The sequence below is a fragment of the Maylandia zebra genome, linkage group LG15, assembly GCF_041146795.1.
Source record: "Maylandia zebra isolate NMK-2024a linkage group LG15, Mzebra_GT3a, whole genome shotgun sequence".
Taxonomy (NCBI): Eukaryota; Metazoa; Chordata; class Actinopteri; order Cichliformes; family Cichlidae; genus Maylandia; species Maylandia zebra.
Window position 1 is genome coordinate 41,579,095 of NC_135181.1, and position 25,295 is coordinate 41,604,389.

The 25,295-nt window shown below is 47.3% G+C and overlaps 1 protein-coding gene across 12 annotated transcripts in view; it reads right to left on the reverse strand.

Moving 5' to 3' along the window:
* szt2 (SZT2 subunit of KICSTOR complex) overlaps positions 1-25,295 on the reverse strand; it is a 116,358-nt gene that overhangs the window by 86,813 nt on the left and 4,250 nt on the right. For 5 of the 12 annotated variants that reach the window (XM_012921906.3, XM_076874488.1, XM_004561556.3 and 2 more), the window contains exons 4-33: positions 18,930-19,100; positions 18,525-18,647; positions 16,600-16,762; positions 15,382-15,488; positions 14,996-15,206; positions 13,762-13,932; positions 13,441-13,672; positions 13,204-13,333; positions 12,740-12,885; positions 12,208-12,360; positions 12,013-12,130; positions 11,566-11,771; positions 11,179-11,415; positions 10,828-10,906; positions 10,663-10,751; positions 10,031-10,202; positions 9,790-9,907; positions 9,433-9,546; positions 9,047-9,250; positions 8,789-8,886; positions 8,264-8,402; positions 7,890-8,198; positions 7,600-7,807; positions 7,195-7,242; positions 4,460-4,590; positions 3,982-4,246; positions 2,749-2,926; positions 2,547-2,639; positions 2,263-2,338; positions 144-434 (exon numbers count right to left, since the gene is read on the reverse strand). In XM_012921906.3, the coding sequence (XP_012777360.2) occupies positions 144-434; positions 2,263-2,338; positions 2,547-2,639; positions 2,749-2,926; positions 3,982-4,246; positions 4,460-4,590; positions 7,195-7,242; positions 7,600-7,807; positions 7,890-8,198; positions 8,264-8,402; positions 8,789-8,886; positions 9,047-9,250; positions 9,433-9,546; positions 9,790-9,907; positions 10,031-10,202; positions 10,663-10,751; positions 10,828-10,906; positions 11,179-11,415; positions 11,566-11,771; positions 12,013-12,130; positions 12,208-12,360; positions 12,740-12,885; positions 13,204-13,333; positions 13,441-13,672; positions 13,762-13,932; positions 14,996-15,206; positions 15,382-15,488; positions 16,600-16,762; positions 18,525-18,647; positions 18,930-19,100 (4,780 nt within the window). The remainder of the gene's footprint in view (positions 1-143; positions 435-2,262; positions 2,339-2,546; positions 2,640-2,748; positions 2,927-3,981; positions 4,247-4,459; positions 4,591-7,194; positions 7,243-7,599; positions 7,808-7,889; positions 8,199-8,263; positions 8,403-8,788; positions 8,887-9,046; positions 9,251-9,432; positions 9,547-9,789; positions 9,908-10,030; positions 10,203-10,662; positions 10,752-10,827; positions 10,907-11,178; positions 11,416-11,565; positions 11,772-12,012; positions 12,131-12,207; positions 12,361-12,739; positions 12,886-13,203; positions 13,334-13,440; positions 13,673-13,761; positions 13,933-14,995; positions 15,207-15,381; positions 15,489-16,599; positions 16,763-18,524; positions 18,648-18,929; positions 19,101-25,295) is intronic. The other 7 variants (XM_076874491.1, XM_076874489.1, XM_076874487.1 and 4 more) reach the window with 7 other exon arrangements.

Sequence of the window (25,295 nt, forward strand, 5' to 3'; positions counted from 1 at the left end):
CTCGGGAACAAAATTAACAGTGTGAAGAAGAAGCTCTTTGTCCAAAGTGGTGATTTATAGAAGCAAAAGAGTAACACAGCTTCAGATATGCTTCCTTGCACAGAAAGAAGCCACTTAGGTGGAAAGCAGTCAGCTGTACTCACCCAGGCACGTGGGCAGCGTCTGCATGGGCACGGAGCCATGGCAGCTCTTCATGTTGACAGAGCAGGTGATGTGAACAAACAGTGGTGGCATGTCCAGCTGTGGGGCCTCGTTCTCCAGCAGGGACTCTCCCTCCAGGATGCTGAACGAGTCCTGGTCCTGGTTCACAGTGTTGGAGTCAGACAGGGACTGGTCCTCACCCTCTCCCTGGGAGCTGCTGCCTGGGTGCTCCTCATACTCCACCACCAGATCTGTGTCGCTCTCCGTCATTATGCAGGAAGACGGCACATTTTCTGCAAGTGTAGCAAGACAACTTTAAAGTAGTCCTAAGAATCATAAACTCTGCAAACTCTTTTTGTTGTTTCACGTCTTTGGTTAAATAAGGTTTTAGGAAAGACTTTATTTTACTTTCAGGCTTTTTATTGACCCGCAGGGACCACGTGGATCCTGCCTGTTATGCATTGTTGTGCATATGTGGGCTACATGCCGACTACGGGAAAAGTGACCCCTGTCTTGACGTTGTTCTCTCGATAACGCAGGACTGCATTGGGCGTTCCAGGAAATAAAGGACTCCACATGAACGTCTGGAATCCCTGAAGGTTACTCACTGAGTTATAACTTATGTGTTTGTGTCAGTGTCTAACAGTAAAGGCATATAACTGTATATGAATACACAGACGAGTATCAGACACCTGTACAGAGATCATTTACTGCTACAATATAACCTGCATTATTAACATTGTATTAGTAATATATCCCACAGCACTGATGTTGCATTAGAGATGCTTATTAAAGTTATTGCCACCATGTTAACCTTTTTTTACAGGTGCAGCTATAATTATTTTATACACATTGCATGTTTGTGCTCATTCAGAGTTGATGCTCAGTCTCTTAAAGAAGGTTTTAAGCTTTGTGAAGCGCTATGTCCTCACAATCTATAGTGTAGGTGACTTGGAGCACAGAAGGATAAACAGCGCACACGCTTACAAACACATAATCCTGCCAGGCCAAAAGCCCGAAATTCATTTAGCTTCTAACTGCATTTCAGTTTGCTTGGTAACAGATGACAGAAGACAAGTTAAGAAAAGGACAAGCCCTCAGGGACCGTCTAGGCTGGAAATTTACTGCCATGTATGGAAGCTGTTATAGAAAGAGGAACTTCTGTGTCTGTTTTTAGCCATCTAACATGTACCATTTACTGCAATCGATGTATTTGATCTGCAATCGACGTGAGAAGGGGCGTTAACCCTGATGTTATAAAAGCATTTTCAAGTGTGTTCTTAGCAGGAGACGTGTGCTGATGTGATGCTGCAGACTTCTTCTCCTGTGTGCGTTGGACCTCTGCTGTTTGTTTCATTGCTCCACATTTATTGAAGTCGGGACACCTCAAAAGGAGGCGATGTGTCTCGCGTTTCTAAAGCATGAAACAGAAGTCGCTGAAATAACGACGGCTGATTAAAAACTAACTGATGAAGCACTAACTGGATATTAAATGTGAAATGAGCCGTACTAAAATGATCAGTTTAACTGGGCTCGGCCTCAGAGTCTTCCTCATCTTCACCCTGCTTTGAGTTCTTCTACACCTTTCTCCCAGACGCTGAAGTCACCATAACGATTGCTTTCCATTATAAAAAGCCACTTGTGTAACGCTCACGAGCAGGCAGGTGCTGTTATTGACTGGAGAGAAATATCTGAAATTTAGTGCTCAGAGCACAGGATGGACGACTGCTGAAAATTCACTCGTTTTATTTTCCCTTTCTATCAGTCTCACATTTTATCTTTTGTAGCCTCCTCCAACAACAACAGCCCTTTTGTTGAGTCACGTTTTCACAGTAATTTCGATGATTCCACTATCAGCCTTTTGGCTACAGGTTATCAACAGCTACAGGAGGAAGAAAAGAAACAACAAACACAAAAAAGCTACGATACTCCTGCACAGAAGCTTCAGGGAAGCTTAGCAGTATAACAACTTGTGCTTAATGAAGGACGAAACATGAAAGGTCCTCCACCTTTAACATTTGTTACTGCTGAACACTGAACAACTGAATGTGTGACCACAGTGCTGACGGGAGACTAACAACAAACCCAAACTAAAGGCAAACGTTTCAGAACGGCCTTTACCGTCTTCAGTGGCGGGCTCAGCTTCTGACAGCAGCTCTTCACTCGCCCGTCTTTTCATCTCGCCGTCCTCCGACTCCTGTGAAGGAAAATCAGAGCAGCAAGGTTCATGCTCAGATATAGAGATACAGACTCACCTCTCTTCGGTTTGCTTCTCTGAAATAAACAGTTTTTAGTTTCCCCCCAACATCTGATTTGTCCAAATCCTTGATGACATCCATCCCTCTTTATAACATCTAACCTGCTATGTGACGCATGATATTGTAGCAAATTTACAGCAAACTCACCTCTTTCTTGGATGAAGGTGGAGAGTAGTAGAAGTAGTGTGGGTTGGAGGGAACACTTTTGAAATACTGAGAAAGGATCTCCATGAATTTATCCTGACAACAGTTTAAAATTGAAATGATAATTATTTAAAGCCGTTAGCTTTCTGGTCCAAGAATCAGCTTTAAGGAACTGAAGAGTACGGGATCCCCCTTCAGACACTACCTGTATTATTTTGTGCAGATCTGGATACACGTCACACGCGGGTTGTGTCTGCAGCAGCGTCAGAGGGAATTCTGCTATCGCTCCTTTCTTGGGCTCTTCCTTGATCGGTGGAGATGTAGGAGCAGAGGAATCAGGAACTCCTCTGGATTCAGCCTCACTGGTGTCCTCCACTTCAGTACTGCAGCCAGAAATACCACACAATTAATAACTGTGTCAGTTAACATGAATCTTATTGCAGACTGACCTTAAAACAGTCGTTATAAAAGTGCTTTGGAAGGGAAAAGCCAACACACTGACAGCAAACTTATGAACTGGAACGTGTTAACAGATGTGATTCATCAAAGGACAATTAGCAACATGGTGTGGTGGTTTGTTGCTTTATTTGAATGATGACTGGTGAAAGGGAAACATGCATTTATCACGTCTCAAACAGCTCTGGCATCCTGGAGGTCTCAGAGCGCCACATTATTCCAACAGAGCAGCCCACTGTGGGAGCACAGGCCCACCGGTGGCAGACTGCATTTAGGAAACAGACACCATCTATACTTCTTACATTACAAACATTTTCATGAAGCTAAATGACACTAAAACTCTGCTTAGTTGTATCATAGTTTTGTGCTGTGTTCGTTCTTTCGGCTCCTGTCAGAGATCTCATCCTGGTAAACTGAAGCTCTTCTTCCGCACGCTCGCTTGCTTGCAGGGGCTGGTCTGGAGGTCTAATGTTATAGTTTTTACTGCAGTTTACTAAGTCTTTCCCTGACCATGTAAAGCACAGTGAGAAGACGAGTGCTTAGAAGTGTGACTACAAGAAACAAAGATTTGTTTATAATAGAACTAAACCCTCTTTTTACAGAAAAGTGGAGAATAAATAAAGTTCATTAATATAACAAACGAATCAAAGTATGTTTGAGTCACACCAACATCAGCACATGTGAAGAAAACCCTGACGTAGGCCTCTGTGGATGTGAATTCACCAGCTCAGACAGCACCACCTGCTGGACAGTTTAAATCATTACCAAATGACTAAACTGTATGCTGATGGTTTGCATGCCACTAGCCCCAGATAAACAGATCCACAGACAGATGGGCAGAAACGTGGGTTACCCCCTATGCTGAGATGTTTTATGTAAAGCAAAATATAAGAAGGTGATAAGCTGTAACTTAACTTTGTTAAATAGAAGCAACTCGTTTCTCAAAGACTGGCATGTGTCTGATTCTGATGATTGGCTTCACCTGCATGAAGAGGCCACTTTATCATCGAGTTGCTCCCCCTCAGCTTCACCAAGGATAAACGTGGCAGGGCTTCTTGAAGCTTTCAGAGGCCCTCCTCCCCATCCTGGAGTCTTGCCGTGTTCCCTGAAGACCCTGATGTGTCCACATAGCGTCTGCAGGAAGGAGGTGATGTCGATCTCCTGCAGCGATTCTTCACAGTAGTCCATCGCCATCAGGACGTCCTGGGAGCTGATGTTGTAGGACTGCTGCAGGCTGCGGTATACACCTGACAAGAACATGGACGCGTGACCAAACGACGCTCGGACGAGTTTCAGTCACTGTATTTTAACACCTGTGAAATCATGGACGACTGTGACATGTTGCACTGCTGTGATGGACCTTAGATCCTCATTTGTGTGTGTGTTTTGGTGGAGTAAGGATTTTTCTTTTTGACTACTCAGTTAAGCTTGAAGCATTCGTGTTGGTGGACACAGATCACCTTTGACGTAGCTCTGGTGGTAATGCTCCTGCAGCATGCTGCAGTAGTTGGCCAGCTCCTTGTGTTTGTGAGGCTGAGACAGGAGGTCGGTCCAAGGAGACTGACTGCTGCGATCCTGAGATAGAGACCTGCTGGGGAACAACAGCACAGAAAAGACACTGAGAAGAGGAACCCGGGTCTGACAGGATGATGAAGGATCAGTTGAACCCACAGGGATAGATTACGTTAGTACATAAAACCTCAATTTCACACATGTAGAAAACAGTGCTGGTTAAAATACAGACAGTTCCACTGCACCTAGTTTTGCATAAGCACTTACATGAACCCATATCTGCACCACAGTACAAGCCCAGTCACAAGGCCGAGAGACCAGTCGATGAAACCCTCACAAGCCAAAATCCTTCTGACCGACTGCTAAATGACCGACATGCATTTCCCAAAGCAAATAAATTTGAATGTTTCCATGTTAACCAGTGGTTGTTGACTGGTCTCTATGCTTATGTGACTGGGACTGGGGATTAAGCATCATCGAAGGAGCCAATAAGCCTGTGAGGGACAGCTGAACCTCCACAGCAAGCATCTGAAGCGCTGAATTAGGGGAGGAGCAAACATGATTTATCAGGTCAAAGTCAGGGAGAGACGAGTCATTTAACAATATTTCTATTTTTAACCTAAGTGTAGAAATTATTTGTGTGTGTTTATAGGTTTGTAGTTTAAACTTAAAATAAGACACAAACATCTAAACAACAGTCTTAATTCAGTATTGACACCCAGAGTTAACTGTTAGTTAAGCACAGGAAGTCTTTTATTGTTTCCCAGTTAACCCATTCTAAGTATTAGGATAGACTCCAGTATGCTTCTGTTTATAAACATCAGCATAACTTTACATGTTTACAAATATGTCATGGCCCCATGCTGTCAGTTTAAGCATCACCAGTCTCTGCATTCCCGCTACATCAGTGGTTGGCAAACTGTGGTACACGTACCACTGGTGGTACTTTGGCTCCATCTAGTGGTACGTGGGAAGTCTCCAGATTAAATGATATCTGGCACGTTCTGGTTCAAACGTACAGCTCTGCTGTCACTTCCAACATAAATGAAGACAGAAAACTAAACAGCAGTGACGTTTGTAGGGTTACTGAAGTTGGGCTAGCTGCTATATAATGATGTGCTACGTGATCGCTAGCGACACAGCTATGTTAGCATAAACACAGTGAAGCTGAAGGATGAAGCTAACTTTCTTCCACTGGATAAAAGTTAACGTGAGGGTTCCTGATGGTTAGAGACAAATGTAATGGCATGGCAGGATGCTGTAAAAGGACCAAACTTCAGCAGGAGAACAACTGAGATAATCCATCCACAATATGAGGTTAGTCATTAACATACTGCTGCTGGGCTGCAGCTACATCGTAAGGGTTTAAACACTGAGCTGTAAAATGAACAGTGATGATTAAAACCGAGAGAGGCCGACAGTGATCACTGACTGTTTTTATGGGCTTGTTGAGATTAGAACAAGGTACAAAGTATTAAAACATGTTAAAAACACAACAGCCTTAATAAACACGGAGCAGTTTGTTCAGACGTCATCACTTAACGATTGGCTATCCCACCTGCTGTTTTAATGCAGCACAGTTGTTATTATTATGACGTGTCACATCCTGTTCATGACAGTTAAAATAAATAACATTCATATAAGAAATAAAACTGTCTCGTGTAAACTGCATGTTGTGTTAAATAGGCTGATCTGCACTGTTCAGAGTGCAGTGTCTGTGTGACACTCTTATATAGAATAACAGGTATCAATAATCATCCCTGACAAATATCCTGCCGACCCAACAGAGTTTGGCTTCAAATATCACTACAATCCACATTCAGTGTTTCTGAGGTGTACCAGTAAATACTGCCAACTATTTTAAACTATTGCTGTCAGCTTCAAGCATGCAGTGAGTGCTGTTTCACACAGAAAACTGAATTATTGCATTACTCAGTCGCACCAGCACAAATAATGTAAACAGAAAGTTTGATCTGTCCACATCATCTCTTTGAATTAAAACTATAGTTCATGTGTAATCCTTGGCTCATCAGCAGTGAGGCTGGTTCTCCACTAAAACAAATTACAAAGCTGAAGAGCAGCAGATAAAACTGCAGCCTGTGATAGTATCAGTGTTAATACATATAAATACAGCGAGGCCAGCATCCCGCTGAGACTTTCATAATTCATGTTCGTGGATAAAAACCTTGTATATAAAACATGGATGTAGATCCCAGGTTTAAATATCAGTCTAAACTGGAAGTGTCTTAAACCTGCAGTCCTTCCCCCATCCCACAGGAAGTGTCTGAGGCAATTTTGATTTACAACCTCAAAAAAAAAAAAAAACACGTCTTGGTATTTATGATACCAAACATCATTTTTATGTCTTATTCAGTAGGACAGGACAGCAGGCATGAAGGCAAGGCCACAGTTTTAAGAGACTTCAACAATGTCAGAGCTCCAAATAAGCAACAGAAGAAGAAATGTGACCCTTTGATGAGTGTCTGTGGTTTTCTCTGATGTTTGCAGCAACAGGAGGAAGCACAGACAGGCCCGGGGAGTAGATGCTTTTACCAGCCTAGTTTTAGGAAAGCCACACTGTCCCGCTCTACAAGCGCATCCCCAAGTTGCCAGAAGTGTCCAGAGAAAGCTGAGCAGCCCCTCAGCAGACAGAAGGAGAGCAGACAGACAGACAGTGTGCTACCTGAACTTCATCTGCTGACACATCTCCCAGGACTCTGCATCTCGGGCTCTATTCTCCCCCGTGAAGACAACCAGAGACACACATGTTAACATCTCCACTGCAACAATCCAAGGCTCGCAGTGCGTCACACAATCATGACAAAGCCTAATTACAACACAGCTCCTCTTCGTCTAGTACTTCTAAGACTGGGTTAGATGATCCATATTCAGTATTTGGTGACGGTTTTTGTGTTCCAGGCAATAACAGTGTCATTATTATGAGATAGCCAAGGTTACAAAGAGACCCAAATATATACAATAATTCTATAAGACCTTCTTATCATTTTATAATTGTAACTGGCAACACAACTGTAAAACCTTCCTTGTCTTTCAGGATTTCAATGCTTGCTTGTTTTTCCCTCAGTACCTGAAGAAGACGTCCCTGGGTTGGCGGCTGGAGTTTGGGTGAACCAGCTGCTCTTTCAGATTCTCCAGTGAACAGTTGTAGACGTAAACTGGACACTTCAGCTGGCTGCTGTCACCAGTGCTCTGCTGGGAAAGCTGTCTGCTGAGGCTGATATGGAAGTCTGACTTGTGTGGCTCAGAGAAGTGGACTCCTTCTTTTTCTGCAGCATCTGGAAACATCAGAAAAACGTAAATCTTTGTGCAAAATGTTTGAACAATTCAAACCCTGCAGACGTGCGGTTTTAGGCTCACCTGAGCCCGGCATCCAACTCTCCATCTCTGAGCCTCTGCTGTCCCAGCTGTTCTGCTCCAGGGTCTGGGAGTCAGCAGCTCCAGTCTGGCCATCAGATGGAGATGAGAGCACAGGGGACCTGGCGGTGCTGGAGCTCAGTCGCCGACTAGAGCGCAGGCTGAGTCCAGACTCGGACCCTTCAAAGCCACCAGTGGATCCAGACAAAGAGTCAGCCTGAGATTTGTTGCTGGGGGTCAAAGCGTCGTCCTCCTGTGTGCTCACATTACTCCGAGGCTCGGTCTCTCCTGAAGCCATCAACATCAGAACATCTGCAACATAACAAACATCATGAGAGCGCGCTAGAAGCACCACAGCCAACAAACTCCAGACTCACCTGTGAAGGTAGCAGGAAGGAAGGTGAGGATTAGATGCTGGGAGCTGATGCACTTGGCATAACATCTCCACTGTGGCGCAGAGCAGCTGCTCTCCAACAACAGGGGCTCTTCATCCACAAGGTCTGCATTGCTGAAACTCTGCCAAACACAACAGACATTTGTCACGAATACAGGAAAGACCAACGAGGGACCTGAAGCAGCTCCCACTGCAGATTTCCAGTGTGGTTGTGGCCTCATTACCCGCAGAAACAGTCAGAGAGCTCAAAAGGACTATTTCAATTTATTAGAGAAATGTTTGCATTCCTATCCCATGATTGACTTTAGTACGTTTAACTAGAAACAGCAGACTGAAAGAAAACACTACAAGTATCACAGACGTGTGTGGCCTAAAGGCACCAACGGCTGTAAGGATTCAAACATTTTCAAAGGCTTCAACAGATCATCACTAGCTGCATTATAACAACATAAATAAAAAACACTTAAAAGTGACACAGGTTTGGTTTTGTGCCAATGTTGGAGATCACCTGTAAAGTGCTGGTTGACCCCATCACCTCTCTGCTGCTGCCGGCCGTGTAGAATGACGTCACCGTGTCCTGTTTCTCTGGAGGCTTGACGCACTCCTCTAAAGAAACCGAGACGACAGAGAAACTGATAAAACAGAGAACAAAACACTCATATTTTGTTACTCTCCTATCATTCTTTTCCAATTATAATGGGATCATCTACCTCCAGGAGATACTCTGGCTAGATTCACGTCCACTTGGACACAGACTCGTACAGACCTTTAATAACCGGCAGGGAGAAAGGAGCGACGTGGCCGTCTCGTTCCCGCTCCAAGATGTGATGCATGAAGGCGACGTGGTCCCCGTCAGCTAACGGGATCTCTCTGTCACTCAGCTCATTCTCCAGGCTGGTGTGGAAGAGGCTGAGCAGGAGCTCATTGGGCAGGCAGTGGGAGCTGTTCATCTGCTCCTCACTCCCCGTCGCTGAGCACAAAAAGGGAAACGCGCTCAAATCGATTTATTATATTTATTTATTATCATTTCTAAGCGTATAGATGCATGTTGTAGGACACAGATGGAAGTGAGATGCATTAAGATCAGCGAGCCCTCATATACAGTACGCTACTCTGTCTAAAGCAGGTTGACGTAAAACGTGCTGTACATACCTGTGCTGAATGTGACGAAAAACAGCTCAACCTGCTGGCATTTTGGGAGCAGCTTAATGAGGTCAAACTGGAAAGGGACCATGTGGATGCTCTCCTCAGAGACCAGATGTTCTCCTGCACGCACACATAATGGAAAATCATCACATTTTCAAACAAGCAAAAACCGGAGAATCGCATCCGCTGAGCCATCAAGGCTTTAATGTATTCAGCCTTAGTTTAATGTTTGACTAGAATGAGCTCAACAAACGTCTAACAACGGCAGACTGAGTGCTAACACTTCAGCGAGGCACGACTCTTGCAGGCGTTTCTGTGATGTGAGACGTTTTGCTAACGCTGATTAAAAGCTACGTTTGTTACCTTGTGCATCCTTGAGTCCAGCTGGCAGAGAGCAGACCTGATCCTTATTCTGACACAGCTGACTCAGATATTCAAAGGTCATCATGGTGGACATGCAGGCCAAGTCCCTCGGGAAGATCTGCAACACAACAGGGATGCGTAAACCAAACCTGCTGCTTTTGACGAGCAAAGCTTCACGTACACAAACGGAGCAAACTGAGCTCTAGTTTGAGAGCAGCTTGTATCAGCCAGCTTTTCGTACTGCTCGAGGGAGCTCCTGGTACTTAAGGCCCTGAAAGGAGCGGTGCTGATCCGTGCAGTTCACCGTGCCGCACTGCGGTTCCACCCAGCATTCGGTCACGAGGTTCAGCTCCGTGTCCAGGTCGACTGCCTCCACCTCGGTGTCATTGTCGTCGTCGGTGGAGAAGCTAGAACTCCACGAAAGACAAAACAAAATGCTGAAAATTGAAGAGTTCAGCTGAGCTGCACAAACATTTTGAACTGTGTTAAAGGGCTTCGTGTTAGATTAACACTTTGCAGACATCGACACAGCATCAGGGTATCTCAGATTAAATGACAACGACACGCTGCTGGCGGAAGATAAACATGTCAGTCACACAGCTTCTTCCTCATCACTGTCGATACCACACGCTGACCAGCTGCAGCTTTGCAATAAACATGAATAAATCAGTCAAACTGAGCCTGGATGTAAAATGCTGCATTATGTACATGTTACTGTTTTTTGTTATTTGTAGCTTTAATAAACAGGTGAAGTAAACGTAGACTTTGATCACGCTGAACTCAAACCAAGTGACAAACATTCCTGTTGCTTTTAATAAAAGCTGCGTCCTAACAGCGTGTCCTGGTCTAAACTATGGGTACTGCCAGGCTTACCTGTCCTTCGTTGAGGTAGAGTGAGGGGGAAACAGGATATACTGAACAATACAAGAGTGACTCTCTCTGTCCACGTCTCCTGAGGTTCCCTGAAGACACAAATAAAACCAAATCAGGATCACAGAGAATCACTTTGGGAGAGCAGTTTGTCCTGCTGTTCTTTACCTTCATTGGCAGCTCGATCACCAGGTTTATAATGCCCTCGCCACTGGCAGCAAAGTTGAAGCCTTCTGACAGGCGAATCCTGCAGACATCAGGACAATTTTAAGGTTTTGCATCTCAAAGAGAAGAAATTTGTAAAGAGAGACACGGCACTTAAAGAATCCTGAATTTAGATCAGAATCATCTTTGTTTGTTCCAGTTTGATTTATGGGAGAGCTGCATAACCACAGAGTAGATACCATCAAAACCACGGTGAAAAACTGCTGCTCAAATGCGTGCATTTTTTCCTCTGGCTCATTTATATTCGTAGCTGTGGTATTTTTAAATAGATCACATTTAATAGTTTGAACTTACTCCGAGAGCACGGACAGGATATGGGCAACAGCCTGCATGGCTACAGCCGGTCCCTGGCTGCTCTGCACGGCCCACACCCAACGCTGGTGCAGGAAGTAACGTGACAGAGAGGCCAGCGTCGAGGAGGCTGTGCGGTTTGCTGCCACGCTGAGGGGTGCAGCGGTGTTGGAGGGCAGTGGGAAGGTCTCCATGTTGAAGATGAAGGGAGTCCTGAAGTCTAGAGGAAGCTTGTCATACCTGCACAGGATCAGCAGTTAGTCTCCATTCAGTTGCTGTTGGTAGCAACAGCAAACTGTGTAACCAGTACTTTTAAGTGGTTATGCATTTATTTATTTATTATTAGATTACATGACCTTCCTCTGGTGGCCTACTATGACATGGACCGACCTGATTAGCAGCTTTTCCAGAGGCTTACTGACCACCACCACACAGGGTCTGTCAGAGAGCGCAGGCTTGGGAGCAGGGATGGAGGGAGACTTGGATGGAGACGGGTGGCCCACAGCCTTCCTCTTGGTTTTGGGTGTTGCCTCTTTGTTCTGAACACGATGAGGGAAGCGAAGCTTGAGGATCTGCTCTCGCAGCTCATCCACAATCTGATTTTAGAAAACAAAGCACAACACGAGTCTCACAGAGAGTTACAAGTGGGGCAGTTTGTTCCCCGAGCATACATGTGTCCTATAACCTCCTTTCATGTTTTTACAAAACTGCTCATAAAAGAAACGGAGAACCACATTTTATAAAAACAGTGCACGAAAAATACAATACTGTCATCTACTAACAGCTATGGATCATAACACTGATATTGTATTGGCCCCATGTTTTTTGACTGAGTACCTTGTTCCTAATGTGGGCCGGTGTGCCGATGGGGAAACCCAGACGCAGGACCATGCAGGGGGTCTTTGAGATGACACGCACCAAGTAGAAGGAGGTGGGAGGCTGATCAGAAGAGCTGCTGAGAAAAAACAAAGAGCGTTGAGGCAGAAGCAGTGAGTCTTAAACATCATCAGCCAACACCACCTGTCGTCTCACCTGTATATGAGTTTTACATACGAGTAACCCTCCACCAGCACGAAGCTGCTGCAGTCCCTCAGCAGTGACGTGAGGGCCGAGTGGGAGATGCGACACTGGATGGTGCTGTAGCGCCCGTTGTTCCCAGGTGTGTGCAGATGTTTGGGGACAGGCCTGCAAAGGTCAAAGTATTGTGGTAGCAATGAAAGACTGGCAAAGAAAAACAAGCTGATATAAACAAATATGGCTGATAAAAAGAATACAAGAGCTTCATTATTCTTAATGCAAGCTCAATCATCCAGGTAAGGAAATCTCAGTGGTTGTTGATCAGTGGTCATGAGGATTTGCATAATTAAGATGAAGGAACTGCCCTCCCAGCCCATTGTTCCCTCAGTGGGCTGGTTTCAGTCACTGTGCAAATGTGCTGTTTATAAGATTGAAACCTGCAGTCAGCTGAGACTGAAGACGTCACCTGATGATGACGAAACGTTTCTCCCACAAAACGCTACGTCCAGATAAACAGAATCAACTTTTGGAGATTCATTATTCTTACATATCATGCTCAAGGATGATGACAATGCGATGCATGTGTAGCCATCTCTGCCAGAAGTTGGCGTCCATGGAGAGGATGGGCTTCCAGTATGATGCAAACTGGGACTGAGAGGAATCTTTGGATCCACTGTGCTGCAGAGACAAGACCTGGAGGAGGAGGAGAGACACGACAGCGTTAAGAGACAAACAGATAAACAGAGCTGGTCTCTACAAACACTACATGTTAGTAGGTCCCACACAGCGGGAACAATAAGAACGATTTGTGAATATTTAGGTCCATTCTGGTGTCTTGCTTCATAAATCTGCAGGATTTAGGAGCATTCGGGATGAAAGTTTCCCAAGAAAAAATGCAACTACGCAAAAGCAACACTTTGTGACACACAGAGTTTTTAAACCTTGCACCAACACAGATCATAAGAGTTGGTAAGTTCCCAACATAGTGTGAAGTATAGCAACAAGGCTGACCGGAGTGGTGGAGCCAGGAGGGATGTAGAACAGGGGAACTCCATTTTTGGTGCTCTCAGGAATCATGTAGTTCTCAGGCATCGAGTTAAACGACTGCAGGTGCACCAACATCTGATCAGTTTGGTTGATGCTGGAAAGGACAAACAGCACATGGATTTTCATATCAATATGGCTACATGATGGTGGGATCGCACAGAGTCTCTAACTGGAAACCAGATTCCAGTCCTCATGTCGTACCTCTGCAGTGTGTTCCAGAAGCGCCGGATGACAGAGGTGCGGTACTGGCTGGTGATGGGTTTCCTCTGGGTGCAGCTGATGTCGTGCAAGATGTCGTAGCTCCCCTCCATCGTCACCTCCACTCTGGTGGTTCTCTTGGAGGGGTCCAGTGGCCAGGAGGCAGCCGCGAGATACTCAATGTGCATGTTGTGTTTCCATAAGAGCACGAGCTTCACCTCCAGCTGAGTCCCACCTAATGTCACCAGCAGCTTCAGTCTCAACACAAACATTCAGTTTTCCTGACTTGGTGTGAGATGTTAGTAAAGACACACAGCCGTTTACCTTTAGTGAGGCTGATGTCAGTGATGGTGTAGCCCTCTCTCAGTCTCACAGACAGCACGCTGATTAGATGAGCATGCACCTCCTTCTCCGTGTGCTTCTTCCTCCTCATGACCAGAGCAGGGTTTCCACTGGCCGACACCAGGTGCTCGTTGAACAGCTTGTGCTGGGAAACTACAAAAAACAGAAGCAGTTAGTATGTGTCATGATGATTAGAACCATCACTATCGTCTTCATCACTAACAATAAAGAGATTATGGCCTACAAACGCTAATAAGCTGACAATGAAGAGCAAGAGGACTAGCGATAAATGCAGCAGTGTTTGAACTCCTCGGACATTTTTGTAATTCTATGTATTCCTTCATATGACCTGAAATATAACTGGTTTTTCATATAATGTAGCTAAAGAGATCCCAGGTAAGTAACTGTTAACAATCTATGGAACTAAGAGAATTCAACATATCTTGTATTTGTGATACGCTTAAGATTAATATTATAATTCAGCAGCTGCTTTTCTGTAAAAACTGACAGTAAAATGTAAAAAAGGCTTGGTGTAAATCAGCGCTCCTCAACCTTTTTTGCTCCACAGACGGTTTCATGTCAGACAATATTTTTAAGGTGTCGCGGATAAATACAACAAAATAAAATGATGCGAACGAGACAAAAACTGTGGTGTTTTGTAAATATAAGAATAAATATTAATTCACTGTGTAACTTTATTAGCAGCGTCCTCCTGAAACGCACCAACAACATGAGAGTAACATCCTCCTCTCTGCCCCTTAATGCTCTCTGGTCACTATGGTAACGTGTAAATATTTCTTTCAAAATAAGACACAACTACAACACAGGAAAGACCCAGGGAACCAGAGCTAACGATAAAAACCCTGAAAACCATAAACTTCACACCGGAGCCTCAAGTCTCGCAGCCCGGTACCAAACGACTCACGCACCGGTACCGGTCGTTTGGTACCAGTGGTGTCAACCAGAGTGCTGTCCTGTGAGGCCTGATGGGGGAACGCTCATATATTCATGTAAAATGAGTCATTAAGACTGAGGATTCAAAAAAACGTTAACAATAAAAAACACAGCTTTTGTGTTTCAAAACAAAGAATAAATATTTAGATTCTGCACCGTTTTAAAAACTGTCAGAGCTCATTTGTGTTGCATCCTGTCACTGAACCAGTGCTCACAGGACTGATGAAAAAACTAGCATCAGACTTGTACATCGTTGTCTCACCACAGAAATACTCTGAGTTCATGGACTCGGGGCTCTTGAGGAAGGAGTATGTTAGAAATGCTTTGTGGTAGGCATTCATCTCCTCGCTGTTTAGGTCCACTTCAGGACAGCTGGGCAGGTAGGAGCCAAAAGTGGCTAATGAGATGAACTTCATCAGCTCGACGTTGGGGATATAGCCAAAGCTGCAGTCGTAGGAGTACGCCCCGCCAACCTGTGCATGCAAAAACAGGACTCAGAGACGAGCAGCTGGAGAATCCCCTAAATATCTTTAAATAATAATCATCATCACTTCTATTGTGGAAAACGATTGTTGTGACTGCTTTAGATAACAGTTCTTGCACACAAAAATGTATATTCAGAATACAGAGTTAGATTCTTGTCTTTACTTGTACAAAGGAGCAGGAGATGGTTCCACTCCGGAGCTGGTTCAGCAGGGTTTCACACATGGCCACATCAGGAACACTCGTGACCCCGTCCGTGATTATAATGATGCCTTTGACAGAAAGACAAGTAAAGAAAGGAGTCGGTGTTCCAAGTTTATTCTTCTTTGTAAAGCACTGGCAACTTTATATCCATCGCTCCAGGATCGTCACATAAATGACTGTCATGCGGTACAAAACCATTCATTAAAAACCTTTAAAAGTTACAGGAAGCTTATGTGTGTTTTATGCGACTGCATTTACTTGTTCATCAATGAAACTTAACGTTAAAAAACAAATGCACGCAGAGTTTCAACCTCTCTATTTTTATTTCTCTCATAAGTACACCTGTCATTTTACAGAAGAGAAACTGAGTGCATCAGTGATTTAACCTGTCTGAGAGTGTGCACTCTTCCTCCATCAATCATGTCATAAACTCAATAAAAACAACAGTTTCTTGGCTTGCAGAATAAAGGAAGCCATGACAAAGTCCCAGATGTGTGACTTCAGTGGTTCACATCAGATCAATAAGTTGACCCATACAGCAGGAAAACAACATCAGTAATATCTGATGGAGTACTGTGTGCTTTCAGATGTTAACGGTTATTTCTGAGGAAACAATCATCCAGGTAAGAAGATCCCAAAAGGCTGATACTCTTCATCAGCGTTTTCACGTCTTCAGTCTCAGCTGACTGCAGGTTTCAATCTTATAAACAGGACATTTGCATAATGACTGAAACCAGCCCACTGAAGGAACAATGGGCTGGGAGGTCACCTTCATCATAATTATGCAAATCCTCATCACCACTGATCAATGTCCATGAGTCCCATTCACAGAGAGGTGGGGAACGGCTGCAATCACAGCATGTAAGATGGAGACAGATGCACCCTCTGCTTCAGAGGTGGTCGTTCCCTTTTCACAGAAATGTGCTGTTTATAAGGTTGAAACCTGCAGTCAGCTGAGATTAGTGACGAAACTCCTCCCCCACTGAAAACGTCCAGATGAACAGAATCAACCTTTTGGGCTCTGAGGAAACAGTTCTCTTGATCTGTGGATGTCAAGTGCAAAATCATCTGCATAAAAACAGATTTGTTCTTAGAAGAGACGTTTTTTAAATAAGGCACGACAACGAAAGAGAAACTGCTAAATAACACCTCTGATACTTGAAGTGTAACTTCACCAACCTGCACTGGAGTTGGGAGGCAGCAGCTGAAGGGCCAGGATGCCCTGGCGTACCATGCTGACCAGCCCCATTTCAGCTGACACCATGGAAACACTTTGCGTCCGGTGGGGGTGCTCGTCCAAGCCGCTGCTCTGGTCACTTGAGTTCTGTGACGGCTCCACGCACTAAGAAGCAAAGGAAATATAAATGTGTTAGGACACATTTAAAAGGCAGGATTTAATGCCACACTCATTCTTTATAAAGCAGCATTAAACTGTGACACGCTTTGATGTAGACTCACAAGCTGCCCCCAGGTGGAGGAGCTTTTAGTTCACTTTGCTGAGGGCAGTTACAACATGTGCTTTCATAGGTGGACAAGGTGACGCACTGAATGCAGTGCAAAGTCTGCCCCTGTTTGTTTTCTAGCAAATAACAGTGAATAATGTCAGCAGGGAATTGTGTTTGTTAACATATCAGGATATCAGCTACTCGCTCCCCTGGGATCATCAGCCGTGTGATGAGAGACGATATTTTACTGACCTGCATAATCAGTCGACCCACAAAAAGACTCAGACATAGCTGTTTAAAGTCTGGCCCTTCTTCCCAAAATGAACCATTCAATAAAGATCTTTGACAGAAGATCTTTTTCTTAAAAACAATGACCTGCTACAAACAGGGGTCACAAGTAGAGATGGGTACCGGTGTCCGGTCCCATGATGGCACCGGTTCTGACATAAACAGTAGTAACCAGACCGAAAAGCAGCGCACATTTCGGTGCTTTATTTTCACTTCTAGCCAATCATTTTACGTTTCCGAGGACAGTAGGCGGGTCCAGGTACGTACGTTCTTTTAGAGCAGAGCTACAGATTAAAAATGCCCAAGGCGAAGCGGTCAAAGTCCGGCTGTACTTCACAGCAAAATATGCAAACTCAGCAGCAACAAGTGCTTTAAGCTGATACTGTGATACTGTCAAAGGAGGTAACACCTCGAATCTGATGACACACCTGGCGACGCATAGCGTTTTTTTAAAAGCCGAGAAATGCGCCGTATTTGATAGCTTGCTGCGAGACCTCACACCGAGCACATCTACTGCGGGTGTGGTGCCTGTTATCGGACCCGGAGTCCTGGCCCCGCCCTGCCAGTGTAGCAGAAATGATGAGGATGATGATGCAGCAGCAGCCGTTCTTCTCTGCGTGAGTAGCTTCATGTTGTTCGTGTGTAATTTACGTTGAGTAGGCTAACCACGTTATTACATTAATGCATGTAAGGTGAACTAGCAAACATCATCATAGCTACATGCGGCTGTCTTCTTGTTTGATGGCAGATGCTCCCTTCACCCTGGACAAAAAGGCTAAAATGACCAAAGAAAAAGTGGGAAACAGCTGAACATGAGAGGTTTTTGGACAAAGTTTGTGTTTTTTCCATTGTTTAAGCACTGCTTCCAGCCAAGAGTGATACCATATATGCCCCATAGCTGCAGAAAAGGCTAACATTGTTATCTTTTTACAAAAAAAACAGCTGAACATGAGAGGTTTTTGAACCAATTTTGTGTTCTCCATTCTTTAAGCACCGGCACCGTTTCAAAAGTACCGGTTTGGCACCGGTATCGGATAAAACCTAAACGATACCCATCCCTAGTCACAAGTGAATCCCATGGGCGTAACAAACCTGCCGCAGTTGGCTAAAGTATCACACCCATGCTGTTTTTGGTAACCATGGATACAACAGGTGCTTGTGGTTGGAAGCCAATCGTGGAGAGGATGTTCGGGGTCAAACTGAAGAGCGATGCTAATCTAGTCTGATAAAGTAGGATGTTGTTTTATTTTTGCTTGTAAGGCACGGTGGAGCTTTACAGGGTGCTGGTGAGAGCTTTTACACTTGCAGTGTTTCTCTAATAGTTACAGCATTCTTGCTAGCACAGTGTCATTTCTGCTAGTGTGCACTTGCCTGTTCGTGCTGCTGATGCAGGACTTCTGCGATGCTACTCTCCAACGCTCTGAGCTGCTGGTAGATGTGATGCAAGAACTCATCCAGGTCTGTTTTATCAAGCTGGCATCCTTGGACCAAAACCTGCAGGGAACAAAAGATTAAAGACCGTCAGAGAACTGCACAAACATCTACAGCAGCCTAACATCTCCCACAGAAACTAACCCAACGTGTGCTTTGGTGGCTGAAATGTAGTCAAACATAGTAAAGACAGAGATTAAAGTAAGCGTGAAGCACTCCACACCAATGTGGGCTGGGCAATAAACACGTGCTGGAGAGAGAAACTCTGCTTTTCTTGGCGTTAAGTTACTCTCGAAGACATTTGTTTCATTCATTTTTATGACTAAAGTAAATTACAGTCATTACCTGATGTGAAGGGAGGCCAATGATGGAGGAATATGCAAGGATGGTGATGAAGATCTTAGGCTTGAAAAATCGATCTGTTCCAGGGACTCTGAATGGTTGAACCAGACCAGCCAGACACCTGGACAAGGCGTGGAAGACCTCATCAAAGATCATCTCGCCTGTGCTGTCATCCTGCAGGACACAAAACCAACGTGTAACACAGAGACACCAAATGATCTGGCATATTGTACACCAGAGGCAGGGCTCAGTGTGAGCTGTTTCCCTCAGTCTATGACATTCATACCTGCCCAGTTTAGGCAGAGGTTTTATATTGAACTGAACACATGTTCTTTACATGCATCAATGAAGCCACTGTGAGAGCCCAGGTCTACGTCAAAAAAACGTTAAACTTGAATTAAAGTCTGTTACTAGTGGAGCTGACTCAACCAGTGGTGCTCTGTGCACAGAAGCTCTGCTGTGCAGACTGAAGAGCCGGTCTGATGGATTTTCACCACACTGAGAATAACAGTTCCCTTTCAGTCGATTCACTCGGTACAACACATAAGTATGGGATATCACGCCCTCGCGTGTCCTGGCTGAAGAAACCTTTATTCACGCCTTTACGGCAGATGACGTGTGATGACACGCGCAAGGCCCCGCCCGCACATATAGCCGCTGCCATCACCGTCATCCCTCAGTTCTTACGCTCTTCACCTCGCTGAGAACACCTCTGCTGAGTTGGGCTAGCTAGCTACTGCTAGTTAGCTCCGTTGTCTGCCAACTTGAACCTAGCTTAACTGCCCCTGTTGGTGTTAGCCTCCACCGCCCAGCTGGTGCGTAGGCTGCCCGCGGAGCGCTATTTTCAAGTTTTTCTTGTGCAGCGTTTCGCTTTGCGTTTTGGGAATGGACTCCAAACCGAAGCGAGCAAAGCAGAAATCTTCTGTTCGCCCCTGTCCTCAGGGATGTGGTTTCTCTTTGCACGACAGCGACCAGCACGATGCCTGCCCTGTCTGCCTGGGGATCGTCCACGCTAGGAGAGCGTTGACGGAGCCCGAAGCTTGTGCGTTTTGTCGCCAGCTCCGACGCTCGACCCTGGAAAGACGGGTGACGTTTGTGGAAAGAGTGCTGGGACGCTCGGCTGTCGCACGGCATGACCCTCTTCTTTCCGAGTCTGGAGCCCCGGCTTCGTCCGAGTCCGAAGACGAAAATTTTCAGGTCGATGTCCCCGCGATTAGCTGGGCTGACCACATGGAATACGTTGACGGGTTAGCCGATGACGGACCGGAACCATGCAGGAGCGCTGACGGGCTTCAGCCTGGGTTGAAGCCCGCCAGCGCTCCCCAGGAAGACGATGACGTGCTGGACATCGGCCTGGACATCCATGGTTTGTCGGAGGATGAGCAGGAGAGCTCATTGTCGACCCAATATGCCGCCGCTGCTGCGCCGGTCGGCCACGATGACACCTCTCTTTTCTCCCTGTTTCGCCGTGCCGCTGAGAAGCTGCAGGTGGACTGGCCCTCTCCTCCACCAGCTCGGAAGCCGTCGCGGTTTGCGGGTTTTTTCCTTCCACCGGAGCCCGCAACGGCCAAAAACTGCCTCCCCATGTTCCCAGACTTTCTCTGCGAGCTAACAGCGTCATGGGACAAACCTCTGTCTACCCGCGTCACTGTGCCCGGCTATGGACAGTACATGGAATTGGACGGCGCCGAGGGAGCTGGTTTAGCTAACCCACCCCCTATGGAGCCGTCTCTGGCTGCTTATCTGGCCCCGTCCCATAACCATGGTGTCGGTGGCCCCGCAACTCTGCCGTCCAAGCACTGCAGATTCTCGGCCTCGCAGCTGGAGAAGATTTATCGGGCTCAGGCCGGCACCGCTCGAGCCATGAGCTCCGTCACCATGCTCCAGACGTACCAAGCAATGTGCCTGGCGGAGCTTGGATCGCTGGTTCCGGAGGACAGCCCGCTGTCACCTCTTCTTAACGAGGTTAGAGTCACCACGGATTACATCCTCCGTGCGTCTCGCTGTGCAGCGCTCTCCCTGGGCAGAGGGATGGCTTCGACAGTGGTGGCGCAGAGGCACCTGTGGCTGACCCTCTCCGACGTCCCTGATAGAGACAGAGCTGTGTATCTGGACGCACCAGTGTCTGCGGCTGGGTTATTCGGACATTCACTTGAAGCCATTCAGGCTAGATTCGATCTGAGGAAGAAGCAGACGGAAGCTCTGCGCGACATCATCCCCAGACGCCAGCCCCAGCCCAAGCCCACTGCTAGCTCTCACAGGCCCGCCGCTCCTCTGACAGCTGGCAAGAGACCGGCGCCCACTGCTGGAGTGGGAGGGCCGCCGGCGAGAGCACGTACTCCGGCCCGAGCTCCACGCCAGTCGGCCTGGGGCAAAGGCCCTCCCCCGGGCCCCCGACGGGACCCGACGCCCAGGAGGAAGAAGCCTCAGCCCTCCTAGCTGTGATTGCGAGTGGGGAAGGGATCCGGCAGCAGGGAGACGCTGCTCTTACCCCTCTGTTGCCGCACAAGAGGTGCCGCTTAAGTTCTGTTCAGGTTGTCAGCCCCAGAAGGCGCTGCACTTCCCTATCGCGGTCTCCCAAGCACATAACCCCTGCACACGGTTCAGATGTGTTGAATGTTCAAGCGACCACATCGAGTGTTCCCGCTGTTTTTCATTGTTATGCCCCGGAAAAGGTGCACCCAACAAAATGTATAAATGTACATGTTCCCCATGTTGCAATCAATAAAGAGTGTGGTTTACTCTCAAACAATCTCAAATGCTCAACCTGCAGGCGAAATGAGCCAGGTCAGGCAGGGGATGCAGTCCCCTGCAGACACACTGGGGGGCGACGGCGCCCCGCCGTCAGTGCTGCAGGCCAGCCGGCTGGCTGCTCACTTCCCTCAGTGGCGCGCTTGCGCCCCCTCTCCGTGGGTGCTGCAAACCGTTGCCATGGGTTACCGGTTGCAGTTCCGGGTCAAGCCGCCTCGTTTCCAAAGAGTCGTGAACACCATTGTCAACCCCGAGGCAGCCTTGGTACTCAGAGAGGAAATACAGGCGCTATTACAGAAGAGAGCAATACGGGTGGTCCCCGCTTCGGAGACGGACAAAGGTTGGTACAGCCGTTATTTTGTCATTCCGAAGAAAGGGGGAGGGCTTCGTCCCATCCTCGACCTGCGAGTCTTGAACACGTACCTGCGAACGTACAGGTTCAAGATGCTAACACTCAGAAAGCTCCTGAGTGCAGTCGGCCCGGGAGATTGGTTTGCGACAATCGATCTAACAGATGCTTATTTTCATGTCGCTATACACCCGAAACACAGGCAGTTTCTGAGGTTTGCATTCGAGGGCGTAGCCTACGAATACCTAGTGCTGCCGTTCGGGCTGTCGCTCGCTCCCCGCACCTTTACGAAATGTGCCGAGGCAGCGCTAGCGCCCCTCAGGAAGAGGGGCATCCGCATCTTGGCCTACCTGGACGACTGGGCTCTCGTGGCTTGCTCCAGAGAACAGGCGGAGACGCAGCTGTCGCGGGTTCTGTCACACATTCAGACACTGGGGTTCTCTGTGAACTTTCAGAAGAGCTCGCTAATCCCAGGTCAACAGATCGCTTTTCTCGGTCTGGAAATATGCTCTCTTTCCAGCCACGCACGGTTGTCAGAGCACAGAGTGGCCGCGTTTCATCGCTGCCTCGCTCAATTTCAGCTGGGACGCAGACTGCGTTTCCAGACGATATTGCGCTTGTTGGGCATGATGGCATCTATGATCGCCGTAGTGCCGCTTGGGCTGTTGAAAATGAGAGCGTTTCAACGCTGGACTCTCTCTCACCGTTTGTGTGCTTCGCGTCACCTCCGGAGGAGGCTGCCGGTAACTGCGTCTTGCATGCTAGCTCTCCGTCCTTGGAGGGAGCCCGGGCTACTGCACCAGGGCTCTCGGATTGGGAGGGTGTTGTTTCGCAAGGTGGTGTCCACAGATGCTTCCCTAAGTGGGTGGGGAGCGCTGTGCGAGGGTGCGTCAGTGAGGGGGATCTGGTCCGCGGCTCAGCGCCAGCTGCACATCAACCACTTAGAGCTGTTAGCAGTGTTCTTAGCTCTAAAGCGTTTCCGTCCAGTCCTGCAGGGCCAGCATGTCTTAGTCAGGACGGACAATTCAACAGTGGTGTCTTATATAAACAGGCAGGGAGGAACACGCTCTCTTCCCCTGTTGCAGCTGTCTCGCTCTCTGCTGTTATGGTGCAGTGTTCATTTTCTGACTCTAAGAGCCACCCATGTCCCGGGCCACCTGAACCTGGGGCCGGACCTTCTCTCCAGGGGGGGTCCTCTGGTGAGAGAATGGAGGTTACACCCTTCAATAGTGGCTCAGATTTGGGATCTATTTGGCGAGGCGCAAATAGATCTTTTTGCTTCCAGGGTGAATGCTCACTGCCCCCTGTACTTCTCCATAATCGACCACGATGCACCCTTGGGCTTGGACGCGCTAGCGCACCAATGGCCAGACGTGCTCCTGTATGCATTTCCCCCAGTGGAAATGATATCTCCAATTCTGGAGAGGGTGCGTCGGCATTCCCTCTCTCTGATCCTGGTGGCCCCTTGGTGGCCCGCGAAGTCGTGGTATGCAGAAATAATCAGCCTGCTTGCAGCAAGTCCTTGGCAGCTTCCTCTCCGCAGGGATCTCCTCTCTCAGGCGGGGGGGGAAGTGTTTCATCCGCGCCCGGATCTGTGGCACCTTCATGCTTACCTGCTGAGAGGTTAAACTTGGTTGCTAAGGGTCTGCCACCTAGTGTGGTAGCGACGATTCAGAGCGCCAGGGCCTCGTCTACTAGAGGCTTGTACGCTTACAAATGGCGAGCCTTCGAGCGATGGTGCCAGGGCCGCCACACTCTCCCATTTCAGTGCTCTATTGTGGATGTTTTGACATTCCTGCAGGAGCTGTTGGATAAAGGCCTTTCGTTTTCGACGATCAAGGTTTATTTAGCGGCTATATCTGCTTGTCATATCGGTTTTGACGGGGTGACACCAGGTGCGCATCCCCTCGCCGTGCGTTTTCTGAAAGGGGTTCGCCGGCTGAGGCCCGTGCTTAAGTCCAGTGTCCCTGCTTGGGACTTGTCTTTGGTGCTGGAGGCCCTTTGTGGCCCTCCGTTTGAACCCGTTGAGTCGGTAGATATGAAACTTCTTTCGTATAAGACCGCATTACTTCTCGCTTTGGCCTCGGCGAAGCGAGTGGGGGACCTTCATGCGCTGTCTGTGCATCCTGCCTGCACACAGTTTTCTCCTGATGGCCGCAAGGTCGTATTGCGTCCGAATGCCGCCTATCTTCCCAAGGTCATGCCTGCATCTTATAGTTCGATGGAGTTTGAGTTGCTGAGCTTTTGCTCCCCTCCTTTTGAATCTGAGGAGCAGAGGAGGGTGCATTCTCTTTGTCCGGTGCGTGCGCTACGCACCTACATTGAGCGCACTCGGGATGTGCGTTTGTGTGACCAGTTGTTTGTCTGCTTCGCTAATCCGAATAGAGGTAGAGCTCTGTCCAGACAGAGGCTGTCCCACTGGATTGTAGAAGCTATCTCGCTGGCATACAGCGCCGGAGGTTTTGCGTTGCCCCACGGGGTGGGAGCTCATTCCACCAGGGGGATGGCGTCCTCATGGGCTCTTTTTAGAGGGGTGCCTGTGGCTGATATTTGTGCAGCGGCTAATTGGGCGTCGCCGCACACTTTTGTGCGGTTTTATCGGTTGGACGTTACAGCCCCTTCGGTGGCTCATGCTGTCCTTTCTGCTGGGTCTACCACTCACTAAGGATGTGGTGGTCCCGTTCCGGTTCGGTGGCTGCTCTGCGGGGCGTGTATATAGGTCCCATACTTATGTGTTGTACCGAGTGAATCGACTGAAAGGGAACGAATAGTTATGTCTATAACTTCTGTTCCCTGAAGGAGAGGAACGAGGTACAACACAGGGTGGCCCCACTGAGCAGTTGGCTCGGTGAAGAGCGGCTATCGAACTGAGGGATGACGGTGATGGCAGCGGCTATATGTGCGGGCGGGGCCTTGCGCGTGTCATCACACGTCATCTGCCGTAAAGGCGTGAATAAAGGTTTCTTCAGCCAGGACACGCGAGGGCGTGATATCCCATACTTATGTGTTGTACCTCGTTCCTCTCCTTCAGGGATCAGAAGTTATAGACATAACTATTCGTTTTAACATTAACATCAGGCTGATGTGGAAGTTCAGGATGAGGCTTTGCAGGAAGGCCTTATCTTAACTGTTTTTTAAAGGCAACATGTGAGTGACATCACTGTGATGACTTCACTGTGATGACATCACTGTGATGACTTCACTGTGATGACTTCACTGTGATGACTTCACTGTGATGACATCACTGTGATGACATCACTGTGATGACT